At 41.3% G+C, this 13,902-nt stretch overlaps 1 protein-coding gene across 3 annotated transcripts; it reads right to left on the reverse strand.

Moving 5' to 3' along the window:
* qki2 (QKI, KH domain containing, RNA binding 2) lies at positions 1-13,518 on the reverse strand. Of its 3 annotated transcripts, XM_034213586.1 has the most exons (8): positions 12,891-13,518; positions 9,957-10,105; positions 8,801-8,917; positions 5,191-5,334; positions 3,251-3,338; positions 2,775-3,059; positions 1,912-1,935; positions 1-1,277 (listed from the first exon to the last, which is right to left on the reverse strand). In XM_034213586.1, exons 1-8 carry the CDS (start codon positions 13,030-13,032, stop codon positions 1,195-1,197), a joined length of 1,032 nt encoding a protein of 343 aa, XP_034069477.1. In that variant the 5' UTR covers positions 13,033-13,518; the 3' UTR covers positions 1-1,194. The 3 variants fall into 3 exon arrangements, with proteins under 3 accessions (XP_034069477.1, XP_034069494.1, XP_034069484.1); XM_034213603.1 differs by lacking the exon at positions 1,912-1,935 and having other exon boundaries at positions 1-1,911; XM_034213593.1 differs by having other exon boundaries at positions 1-1,935; positions 12,891-13,516.
* Between the last annotated feature and the right edge of the window lie 384 nt (positions 13,519-13,902).

Raw genomic sequence — 13,902 nt, forward strand, 5'->3', positions numbered from 1 at the left:
TTTTTTTTTTCAATAGTCATCTTTATTGCCTTTTAGTGTTTTTTGTCCATCATGTACAACAAGAGCACCACCGCTCTCACACACACACACACACACATATATCGTAGCTAGCTAGTCCATTTTCTATTGCATAAAACAGTCACGAGGCCTGTGAATTGAGAAGGTCACCTCGTCTTAAATAGACAGAGCAAAACACTGCCTTCATTGCCACCTTTCGCGGTGACTAAAACAGTAGTAGCTACACACCTTGAATAAAAGTTTGAAGTTTACATGGAGACACTTCATCTATAAAAAGCATATCGTAGAAACAAAAATAAAAATATACAAACTAAAAAAAAAAAGAAAAGAAAAATACTATTTCCAAAGCGATCTTGTTCGATAAGCTTCATATAAGCACTTAAATCCTTAAAATCCCTATATACAAATTTATTTTGCAGCTAAATACATGGTAACAGCACCACTCTGGCTAGGAAATATATGAAAGATGTAAACAGCCCCAATGATCAAGTCCAGTGGGCGACTGATAAGACCACAAACAACAGTATTTTATACAAAAGAGCTTGTAACACAGACCTCAGTAGTTATCACACGCTGTGTTTTAGTAGTTAAGACCAAAGATCATATTGAATTAGATGACCTTCAGAAAAAAAGACAATCACTGTTACTTTAAGTGTCATATAGTCATTGGGCACAACACAGGATTTAATTAATAATAATAAAAACATTTGTGGCAATCTACTGGAATGAAATTGGGTATAAATAAAACTTCCCACAGTTATTTGCAGGGTTTAAAATAATAGTACCGAAGAGATAAAAACATCAACAACGAAAAAATTCTGAGAGAGGACTCCATAGTCACAAGGACTGAGTCACATGAACGGAGCGATCCATTATAATTGAGAGGGTCCCGGCCTGCAAGCCGTCCAGTTTATCTACCAGGGTGAGTGAAGATAACGCCGCAGCTGTCACCCCTCACATAGTTCCTCCCAAATCTACTCGCTTATTTCACTTCACTGCAACAAAAACGTTTCACATTTTACACTGAAGCTGCTTCAGCGTGTGACCATTTGCGCCTGATATTTTTTTCTTTACTTTAGGCATGCGGTTCTACAAACAAGTGTAAACTGAAATTGGTCCATTGGTCCGCATGCACGCACACACACACACATACACATAAAGTGGCTGGTGAGCTAACTAACCTCTGTCTGGGGTCACTACCCTTTGGTAAGGATGGATTCTCTTGTCGTGGCGTCGTACCTTAGTGGTCATGGCACCTGCTAACAGCCATTGACATCGCCAAAACAGAACACAGAAGGTTACTCATCAGAAAGACATCAAACAGTCCACCCATGGCACCAACATCAGTGAAACCAGGAATTTACAAAGTGTTCAAGGCTGAGGGCGAAAAATAAGTAAAAAAGAACGAAAACATCTTGCTTCTCTGAGACACAGAATTCTTGTTGTTTTGTGGTCTTCTGTTCTCTAAAGAAAATATTAATCCAAACCACTAATTTCTCACTAAGCTTCACTAGTAGATTCAACATCAGCTGTAAGCAAAGTCACTTTATAGCTCTGTGATTAAAATAAGCTTATATTAAATCACAAACAGCGGCGCTAAAATATCTATGGGTTCACTAAAATGTGTTAAAATTACAAGCGGAAGCTGAACTATTAAAAAAAGTTAAATAGCTGTCAAACCACAACACTAGTCTGCTAATACAAAGAGGAAATTAACAGGAATGGACACTTGACTACAGAATGACTGTCTGTCATCCTAAAGTATGAGCAAACTTTGAGTGTTTGCTATGTGGGACAAGTATGTAGGGAGGGGGGAGGGGTCTCTGCAAGCCAGTCCTTGAGTGTGCTAGGAAGGGTTGCTATCGCCCTAGCCTTTGGTTGGGAAAGCCATACCTGCGAAAACACAGGAAGAAGGGACTGTTAGCCCAACAATTAGCTTCAGTATACATTTATACATTTTATCCGGATGTATTACAAGAGCTGGATTTGGCCTCCAAATTGTCCCAGTTGCAAACCATGGTACAAAATCTGAAAATATCACGGCTGTCAAGATTCTTAAAACTTTGGTCTTCGCTCGAGGTTGGCTACTTCAGAAGTAAGAAACTATTTTGTGCATGTAGGGACGTACGAGCATATTTTCCGTGGCTCTTACTCTAACCTCAAAAAAGGTTGATATTTAACTAACTTTGCAAATTCTTTAAATCATCTACATTAATGAAACAGCTCGTTCTTCACTGTTGGTGTAAGTCACATAGAACCCACTTTCAAAGTTAATGGGTTGAATTGAAGGTGCCCTTTTTTAGCATTGATGCCATGATATAGCATGCACATGTTCCGGTTCACACATTGGATTTACCAGAACATATTTACATGCTTTGATGTTAGCGATGCTCTGATTGACATGCTTTAAAATGCAAAGGTAGTTCTCAAGCCTCAAGTGGAGATACTCAGATGTGGGGCAGTATTTACTAATGAGCCTGCATTTGTCATAGAACGGGACCAAATTGAAATAGCTTGTTGAATACCATGTTTTCAGTTATCCAACTCTGACTGTAAATAACTCAAACAACAATTAGCCATCATCAATAATGAAAATATTGCTTGATGTTCGGTCGAAGAATTGGCGTCCTAGGTTTTAGTTTTGTTGTTGTTGACGTATGCGATTGGTAAGCAAATTCCATTGAAGGCCAGTATCCAGTTCTCATAATACATCCATTGATTCTATATGAAATGATGAACTTTTTCTTTCTAAGTACCTAAAACTCCAGTTGAGTCAATCGGGTATTCCAATATGGATGGCGTAAGTGTGTAGGGATAGTCGTAGGGCGCGTAGATGATTCCAGATTCAGGCCCTTGCTGCACCAGCGCCTGGTGCGGATTGGCTCCCTGCATGAGGGCGGAGCTCTGGATCTGACGAATCAGAGGCAACATGGTCTGCGTGGGGAGTTGGGCGGAGTTGCGCATTGAGGGAGGCAGGCACGACGTCGGACCTGTGATGAGCCGAGGCGCCTGAGGTGCCCCCATAGGGAAGCCAGCGCAGGCTGTGCAGCACACAAATTTGCAATAATGCAAGTATGCACACACCCACACACAAACAATAGACAGGGAAGAAGAGGAGAAGACAAACAGTCTATTTACCAGGAAAAACAAAGGCATTGTTCATATGTACAGTGGACTCCTGTACCCAGACCCACCAACCCTCCTCCACAAGTTACTATGATGTCATCCTTACACATCTTGACATTGGCATCTCTGTAGGTCCCATTGAGAATGGCCAGCTCCATCAACTGCATTTTCTTCAGGTTGTCCTCCCCCTCAGCCTACACCAGAGCAGAACAGCACAATCAGCTTACTTAGCAAGGACAGTCATTCAGTCATTTGACAAGTGAATGAATTCCCTTTTGTGGGAGTCAAAAAGTCAGCAAATGTTACACTATGCAGGAACAAATAATGAAGTCAGGGGGAAGACGTAGTTGTGTTTGCACTAGCCTTCTATTATATTAACACAACATGCACAAAATATTTCAGGTTTTGCCCTAGAAAAATCAAAAACAATATTCCTACAAGGCTGTTTACAAGGTTGATTTGCTTTATCAAATCATGGTTAGGGCTATGATATATCAGAACAAATTTAAAATGTCCATCACAGTTTCTCAAATTCTGAGATGATGTCTTTATTGTTTTATTTTTTAGCCCAAAACCAAAATATATTTACTCTAATATGATAAAACAGTAAAAAGAATGATATCTCCATAATATTCCCAGACAAATTTTGATATGCACAACTCCAATTATTTAAAAGTGTTCTGGCAGATTTGTTAGACCGTGGGAACACAGCCTCTCTCTTTTGTTCCTAAAACCAGGTCCAAAATGCTTTATTTGTGCAAATCAAAAAGCTTGTAAAAAAAAAGCTTTTTCATAATGTTTCAAAGTGTGTTTTCCTTCCGACCACATGTTTTTCTTGTAGCATGTACATCAACCCCAGCCTTCTCAACCGTATGTCAGTTGGATTGTTTGCAACATGAATATCTATCATGTTCGTAACCATAGTGTAACATTAGTGTGCATGTAAACAAATGTCATTGTCTGAAATGCAGTTGACCAGTCCTTGAATACAGTGACTTCACCACACAGGACATATTTAACTTCCGAGCTCCAGTTACAGCTTGGTGAAAAGCTTGACTGATTTACAGTCGGAAAGCAAGGTTGGCTGGGTTAAACTAACACATAACATTAACCATACCCTCAACACACACACACACACACACACACACACAACACACACACACACACACACACACACACACACACACACACACACACACACACACACACACACACACACACACACACACACACACACACACACACACACACACGCATTCACAAAAAAAGATTAACAGGTGTCCAGCTCCTGATTGCCCACAGATATTTCTTACATCCTTTAACTTCTGGAGTTGGCCGACCCCGTGCTGTGACCGGAGCGGAAGTGACGGCTGATTGCTATAATAGAAATCCCCCTGCCGGTCTATTCATTCAGTTTCTATTGTCGTGAATAATGCAAAGGGGGGGAAAAGGAAGGTGCCTTGTGATTTTCGCAATATGAGCTTTTGTGCTAGTGCGTCTAACGGGATAATTAAGACAGTTCCTGCATCTATGTAAGCAATGCGTTATTATTTGTCATCACGTTCATGCATGTATGTCCGTAGGGGGGACGTAGGTGGGCTGTAGAATGTGAGAAATGTTGAGGAGTGCAATCAAAATATCCTTTTGTGTGGATGACAAAAAAACAGGGAGAAAAAGGAATACTGTAGCCAGTAGTTGGGAATGAAGTGAGTTGTGAACGAGTGAAAGGAGTGATGGAGTGGGGAGAACAAGTGAACAGACTCTCCATTCATTCCCGCAGCCTTTCAAACAACCCGGGGTTACTATGGAAACCCCTTTATGCGTGTTCCCTAATTACCCTAACCCCTTACACATACTCTCTCATACACACAGAGACACACACAAAAACACAAAAAAAAGACACAAACACACACAGTTTTTGGACTGACAATCCCCTTCCCCCTTCCATGCATACCAACACAGTGAACTCTCATCTAGTCACACGCAGCTTTTCCATCGGTCCAGAACATAATATGGGACACTGAAGGGGTTCGCACTGATACTCACAGCTGGCACGAGAAGTTTCTTGACCTCGTTGATAGCCCGCTGGAGTTTGATCTTGGCCCGGTTGTGTGTGTCCTCCACTGTGATCAGGACGTGGAGATCTTCGCTGAGGTGCTCCCAGTTGGGCTTCCCTCGGTTCATCTCCTCCTGAAACACAAAAAGCATTTTTAAAGCTCCGTTTGAATGCACCACACAAGCTCATGACTGGCACAGTGAGAGGACAGGATTTCACTTTTTCTTCTAGTTTGGCTTGATCTTCTGGATGGCCTCAGACTACACACTAGGCTCAAGGTTGTGTAACTCGTTGCTTTTCACTGATTTCAAGTTTAACGTTGCATTTTATTAAAGGAGGCACTCCCCAAATCACACTCTGCTTAGCTATTTCCTTATCTATTCACTCCCTTTTTTCTCACTGACACTTTATCCAAACTAATGCCTAATAGTCTACTAATTGAAATTCAGATTTTGACCACAGCATCTATGATTATAGTAGTTTATTAAGTCAAAAATAATAATAATGTCCCTGTTGTTGGTTGTATTTGTTGGTCTCCTTCCCTTTAGTTAATAGAACAAAACAGGTGAACATGGTTAGATTTGTAAATGTCTGTTTTGGATAGCTTTCCTTTCCAAATACAATTAAAAATCTGTATTTTATTCCATGTTCATCAAATTAAGCAATTTAAGAAAGTGTATTTGGCTCTGGGAACTTGTTAGAGAAGCTTTTTTTATAATTTACAACTGGCTCAGATATTTATGTCTGAATATCTTGTACAGACAGACTTTGCCCACTACTTTCATCATGAAATACATTCAAAACTGATGGCGACCTCAGTTCTTTGTAATAAGTGCTAAATCCAAATGTTTGCATGCTAGGTCGCTAAGTTTTAATCATGTAAAATACTTGCTTAAAGCACTGATGTGCTAAAAAGACACGTTTTATATTTTGGGAAATATGCTTATTTGCTTTCTTGCTAGGAGTTAAATAGGAAAAATCAATATGACAATGTGATCTGTTCAATCTGAAGCTACAGTCCAGATGCTGTTACATTAGCTTAGCCAAGTCTGGAATACATCTAGCCTCGCTCAGTGAAATGCTTACTAGAGTCCAACTCTAAAGCTCACCAAATCAGTAAATTGAATCTTGATTTCTTTATCTTTTAAAAATAAAACTAAATTAAAATGAAAACTTGTGGTTTCATGGGTGGTTAAGCTTCCATTATGCTTCTTTGAAAGTGGTTATTGGATGGATGAAAAGCTTCAGAAACCAATTCCCCCCACGGCTTTCCAACATCAGATTGGAGAGTAACTTTCTGAAATTCCAACATTCACACTGAACTCCATGCCGTGATCGTCCAGCTGTGCAGAGGTGAAAGAGTGAGACTGCACACGAATCTTTAGCTCTTCTTCTCACTTTTCATGTGAACAACTTAGTGCAACACTATGAAGACTTCCATACTGTTGAGTAGTGCGTATTTAAACAATATCCAACCCCCCTCTCAATGTGTGTGTCCAAACAACTTTGATCACTTTTTGTCTCCAATATGTTAGGCAACCCGTCTTACAAACTACTTTTATTTAAACATTACCGGAACTTTATGTGTTGGACCTATTTCTTGGCTGAACGCAGTGACTTCAAAGCCAGACCAGCTGTTTCCTCTTGTTTCCAGTCTTGATGCTAAGCTAACCTCCTCCTCCCAGCTGTAGCTTCATATTCAACAGACAGATATGAGGGTAATATCAATCTTCGCATCTAACTCTCAGCTAAAAAAGTACACATTTTACGGGACAAGTCCCCTTTAAGTACAACTTTACATTTCAGAGCGGGAACAATCAGTTATTTAAACATATCTAATGAGAATAACGGTTTGTTTCATCCCTAGTTCAAACTGAAATTATGAAGTGCTCTGTGTATTCAGTAAGGCATGCTGGGACATCCTATCGGCTATGTTTTGTCAAGTGAGATGTATCATTCTGAAAAACACCAAAAGTCAACATCTTCCTCTCATCTCCCCCACTGCCTCCCACTGTGTCTCTGTTTTCCTTCCTCTCTGTCTCTGTGTGTCTCTCTCTCTCTTCTCTCTCTCTCTCTCTCTCTCTCTCTCTCTCTCTCTCTCTCTCTCTCTCTCTCTCTCTCTCTCTCTCTCTCTCCAGAACATTCCCTACCTCTCACGCCCCTCAGAGAGAGAGAGAGAGAGAGAGAGAGAGAGAGAGAGAGAGAGAGAGAGAGAGAGAGAGAGAGAGAGAGAGAGAGAGAGAGAGAGAGAGAGAGAGAGAGAGAACGGGGAGGAATGCTGGACTTGCTCCACCTGCCGTTTGGAAAGCTTGAGCCGACTCCGTCCAACAGCAGACACCAGGGGAGAGGAAGAGGGAACAGATGGACCGAACACCAGGACAGAAAAACTGACAACCAAAAACTCATTCTGAGAGAGAAGGGAGAGAAGGGAGAGAAGGGAGAGAAGGGAGAGGAGGAAGAGATAGATAGATAGATAGATAGATAGATAGATAGATAGATAGATAGATAGATAGATAGATAGATCCTTGTATTTTTCTCAGTCTGCAGCCTGCTATTGACTTCCTTCCAGGTCAAAGCTGCTCCTCTTAAATGCATCTGAACACCATGTACCCATCTTTATTGTTTTGTTGTTGCTGAGTGGTATTGCATTACTAAAATGAAATCAATTTGAAGCATGTCAACATTGTTCCTTTGACAGTAATGGCAGTACACATTAAGTGCATCTGGACGGCATCCCTGTCTTAACCAAATGTTTCTGAAGGTTGACTTTTAAAACGTTGCTAAAGTGAATTGGAACCAACTGCTGCCAATGTTTTGGGGTCTCTTGCAGAGAGTAAGAAGACATGATACCACTCTCATATCTGTAGAATCAACCCAAAGCCAGTTAGCTTAGCTTTGCATAAGGACTGGAAACTGGGCAAAACAGCTCGCCTGGCTCTATCTGAAGCTAAATGCTAAGCAGAACTTCTCAAGCTTCCTAATGCACACTAATTTAACACATTATATCTCAGTATTATACCCATACAAAAAGTGCTGTGTAAATATGGCACATTATGGTTTCACTGGGTAATGGTATTTCTAAGCCTGTTTCCAGCGACCCCTTGGCTGCTTGTTTTGTTAGTCCAAAAGATGTTCAGTTAAATGAGTCAAATTCCAGAGACTTCTATATTGAAGTGGCTGTATACAGCATTGTGAGACTATCAAAAGAGTTGGAGATCATTTGTCAATAGATAAACTTATTGATTAGTTAACAAATTCTACATTAGTTTAGTTAACTAATCAATGCAACTCTATCATCTGGAGTCTTTGGTTGGAGAGAAGAGAATACTGTTTTTACTTTTGGACAGAGTCAAGCATCCCCCCATTTTGAGTCTAAGCTAAGGTCTCTTGAATGTAGCTTCATATTTAGTGTACAGACACGCGAGGGCTTTGTATTTTCTCTTCTGCCTGACCAGAAAACAAGACTTTCAAACTATTAAGTAACCTTTAAGTAAAGGTGATGCGAACATGATAACATCTATACGTACAGAGCTACTCAAGTGAAACTGACCATGAAAGCATTTATATTGTGTGTTTGTGTGTGTTTCTCACTGTGCATACCTTCTTCTTGTCTCTCATGGAGCCCTTGCCTCGCACCATTATCTTGCAGCCGGTCTCTGCTTCCAGTTGTTTTGCCGTCAGTCCACGTGGGCCCAGGATCCTCCCTACAAAGTTAAACTACAAAAAAGAGCAAAAACAGTCTCATTGATAATCAAAGAGAAAGGCCTGGAGGAAGACAGACACACACACACATACATCAAAGACTGTCTATTCACAATGTGTGTGTGTCTGCATGTGCTGCAAGTGAATGTTTGTGCATCTGTGATGTGTTGCGAACAGAGACGAAAATAGATTATTATTTGGGTGCTGGCTGGTGCTGGTGGCATAACAGGACAGCGCCGTTCTCTTAACCTTATCTGTCACTAAGACTGAGTGATTAACTAGACAGCTGTCCCTCTGTGTGTGTGTGTGTGTGTGTGTGTGTTTCATTCCCCTGTCACTCACATTTGTCTCTCAAACCATTTGTCTAGCCTCTTCGACCAAGCTTAAACTAATGTTCACTTTAGTTGCAACACATTTGCTCTACTATAACCCTCGACACACTCACACAAATCCAGAAAGAGGAACTGCTCTCTAAATGTAACCTTGATCTCAACCATTTTGCAGTGTGTGTGTCCTGTTAACCTCCTGTCATGTGAGTGAGGACAGCCTGTCATTGTATTCAGTGATTGGCTAGCTGATGCGCGGAGAATATCATGTGAGCCATTTCAATCTGGATCAACATAACTTACATTAGAGCGCTTTACTGTGCTTGGCGGGCGCTGATACGTACTCGTTTCTTCACTGCGGTGCAATTGTCTTTATATTTTGGGGAAATATTTAGTCCACCTAAGCTCTCATGAATATATATGGTGTTCAATGAAATGTTGTCATTGGGAATATTGACTGAAACACAATGTGATATATTCAATTTTATCTTTTCGGAAACACTGGCCTGGGTTCATTATTGATTTATTGGAAGTGTCGATTACATCATCGGGTGTGAGCAGAGATGATCTCAGAATGAAATCAGCTTTAAGATTAAATGAAAAGCTGTGATTAAAAGCCTCAGTAACTATTTAGCAGCCCTTTCTGTCACTAAGAGGAGATAAAATGACCTGATAAAGTAAACAGAAACTCTTGTCAAAGGTCAAAGGTCACGTATTTATCCACTCACGTCTGGGTACTCTTTGACAGGCACGTAGAGCTTCTCCTGGAGCTGAGCCACGGGGCCGACAGCTTCGGGAAGCTCCTCCATGTCCCGCCCGTTGAACATGCCACCGTTCACTGTGTCGTTGTACATGTCCTTGCGTACCCTGCCGATCTCTGGAAGACAGAAAGAGGGAGGAAAATTAAACTGAGTGTAAATGAGCAACCATAAGTGTCACGTTTCCTCAGACCGTCCTTTACTAGGACGATGACTCACTGTCACCAGAATTACAGGAAGCTCTGAGTGGAACAGACAGACAGACAGACAGACAGACAGACAGACAGACAGACAGACAGACAGACAGACAGACAGACAGACAGACAGACAGACAGACAGACAGACAGACAGACAGACAGTTACCAGAATGTAGAATCTAACCACCTAATGCTCTGCAACCAGGCCTCTTCTATTACAGACAATTTCTTTATTTCCATTTCTATTTCCAACTGTGTCCAACACACACACACACACACACACACACACACACACATTTTACCCTTTCAAAAAAACAGACATGTCAGCATGGTCACATTGACCTACTCGACCCTTTAGTGTTTATTGTAGAAGACAGTGTTACAACATCAATATAGACCGCCATCAATATTTTTACAAAGCAGTAAGGCTGCAACTAGTGATTATTTTTCAAAACATTTCAGACTCCTCGATAAATCATATGCTCTTAAAAAGGCAACAGTAAAAACGAAGATTCCTGATGTGTTTTTTTCTTTACCTGATACCAATATCAGCTGCTTCTCATGGCCGATACAGATAAGATCATTTGACTTTATTTTCTTTTAAAAGAAGCTAATATCCTGGAGTTTATGGACAAATGTAAAAATATACATTAAAAAACGTGTATTTCAAATTGTGACATGTCTTGTCGTGCTGCGCTTGTTTTTCTTCGCCACCTACTGTATCTGAGTGTGTTGATATTGACCTTTTTTTGTCTAGGAAAGCAATTTTTCTATTATAAACAGAAATATATTTATCGGCTATTATTTCATAATTGGAATAAATATTCCTAGGAGTCTTCATATGTGTTTTTCAGACCGACTAAGTCTAAAACTCAAAGATATTAATTTAGTTACAAATAATCGCAAAAAATGTTGGCAATTGTTGGAATTGTAGCAATTTTTTCTTAAAATGTACCTAAATGGTCCAAATCTTGCCTTAGGTTTGGTGCGGAAACTCCATCCTAAATAAATGAGACTATGTTTGTCTGGCTGTCTGCTTGTTTAGTGTTGTCTCAATGACCTATGTTAGCCTCTGATGCCTTTGTAATGACACGCTGGCACAATAATAACTGACTACTGCGCTACACAAACACATACGCAACACATACCAACAGACCCCCGGCTTGAACTCACACCAACACACACACGACAGAATATCTGCCTCGAGGCACAAATATCATCTGACCTAAGCAGGCTGACAGGCATGTCTCCCTGCTCTGATAAGTCTGACCATAATAACTACAGTAGGATGCTATAATTACAGCCACAGCTACAGGGACAATGATGATCCTCTAATAACCTCTTCTGACCTGTTACAGACTAAGAGTGACAATTAAAATTCACACACACACACACACAGACACACACAAACAAATCTGCACAGGCAAGCAGGCTTTTGTCACACTTCAGTTAGAGCATTGAGGAAAATGAGAAGTGAAAGAAGAACAAGAGAGTGGAGGAAGGAGAGAGAGATAAAGGGTGGTGGTGGGGGGGGGGGACTGTAGCAGGCCTTATCTCAACACTTCAACTTGTCAATGGTTTATATTTAGATCGGACTCCACCACACTGTGTTTCCAAATATGCCACAAACATGCAGCCGGTCAAGATGTTTGACTGACAGGCTTTCTTGTTACCCTGCAAAACTTTTTTGGTACAATGCCCTTGTCCGCATTACTCAGGCAGAAGACAAAGCCAGGCTGAAAATGAGCATGGCACAATGCCGTTCATTCTAACTGAGGGTGTCACATTATTAAGGGTGAGGGATGAATGTGCCCGGCTGTCAGTCGTCAACATGTACACGACTGGAGATGTTAACCTGACCTATTTGTCAGGCTGCAGAGGTCGTCTGGTATGAGATCAACCTTGCTGCGTCATATGACTTGTCAAAGCGCACAAAGTCAGGATCTTGGTGATCCTGATGTGAAACAACAGTAACAACAACAGGCCTTGACATTCTAAAAAGGGGACGTTTGGCAAATAAGACCTCACTTTGAAAGCAACTGTTGCAATGCCGTGAGATTGTGTTATTTCAGAACTGCAAAAAAAACTAAAACGGTTAGACATCAACAAGTGAAAGGCATTGATTAATTGCACATGCAGCATGTAGAGCAGCCTCAAATCAAATATTTTACACAGTGACATGCTCTCGTTCCTGCTCAGGGATGGGCTGCAGCATTCACATAAGCCTGCGCATTAGGTCACTGGGAAAGACTAACAACTGTCTGTTTGTTCCCATCACCAACTGCCCGTGTGTGTGTGTCTGTCTGCGTGTGTGTGTGTGTCTGTCTGTCTGTGTGTGTGTGCTCATCTGCTGCTCTCAACACATTAAATATGCTATTTAAGGTTCACATCTCTTTTCGTTTTTTAAGTTGTATTTACTACCTCATCTCTGTAAGTGAATTCAGTGAAAAGCAACAAGTACAATGAAAGAGTTTCATAATTTATCGTCCGCATCATTCAGGGTGTGATGGAGATGACATTTGTTTCCTAGGAGCCAGAGAGGAATTCGGGCAGTTAATGACTTTTCAATAAAGTGAGTCAATAATGTCAGTTTTATGACACTGACCATCAAATTAGTCAAGAAAAAGGGTAATTGTCTCTGTAGTGTGACAAGTGGTTAGAGTCTCCAATAAACGGGGTTTAACTCCCTGAAAAGAAACCGAGTTACCTTCATCCAGTAGCCGCTCCAGATGCGAGAAGATGCCGCTGAAGTTGGGCAGGGAGCTCATCACCTTCCTGTCGTTCATCAGCTGCATTAGGTAGTCCGGGTTGGACTTGGGTCTCTCCTTCACCTCTGTTTCCCCAACCATGGCTTTAGCTTCTACAATAAAGTGTCTAAATGAAAAACTTGTGGTGGATATTTTCTAAAAACAACGCACACGCCCTGACAAGCGATGCGAATACCCCAGGGGTTTCCACCGGCCGCGACCCGCTGACCGCCGCTCTGATAGCGGAGTAAACTCAAATATCAGTCCCGGTGAAAAAGAGTGTCCTTCGGATAACGTTTCTTCTGTATGCCCTCTCTTCTTCCCCCCAGTGCCGACTCTCTGTCCAGAGTTTGAAAAAGTTCCTTTTTGTAGGGGGAGTTTGGCTCTTTTTTGACACTTGTGGCGACACGCTAACAGACTCCACGCACTTCTTAAAAATAAAAACCTGCTCTCGTGTGGTGTCCTCCGCCCCGGCTGCTCTGCTGGTGTCCGCCCGGTGTGTGTCGGTATTCTGCAGCGGGGATCGACTCCCTATCATATGATTACAGTACAGTATAGCAGCAGCACGAGTGGGTTGTCAGGAGCGCGCGGCGCGTCTCCGCTATCACAGGGGAGGAGGCGCGTCCCCTCAGAGCCCCTGCCTCTCTCACACACCCTACGCCCACAGAATAACAATATAACAGCTCTAGGTATGTACCATATACTATAAAGGTATGTACACCTGTTACTGTCCATCATTTGTCCTTGGAAATGGGTGTGTGTGTCCAGGTGCCCTCAAGAACTGCATTGAAGACATTTGAGCAGTGGTGGAAGTAGTTATAGTGTAGAAAATCTCTGTTATAAGTTTTGAATTCAAAGTCCTACTTCTTTAAACATATACATATTACCATCAACATACTTAAAGCACCAAAAATGCATAATGCATTCTGCAAAGCAACTTTAATTGAAGCACCTTTTCATACTATCCAAACA

The sequence above is a fragment of the Gymnodraco acuticeps genome, unplaced genomic scaffold (genome assembly GCF_902827175.1).
Source record: "Gymnodraco acuticeps unplaced genomic scaffold, fGymAcu1.1, whole genome shotgun sequence".
In the NCBI taxonomy this organism is placed as follows: Eukaryota; Metazoa; Chordata; class Actinopteri; order Perciformes; family Bathydraconidae; genus Gymnodraco; species Gymnodraco acuticeps.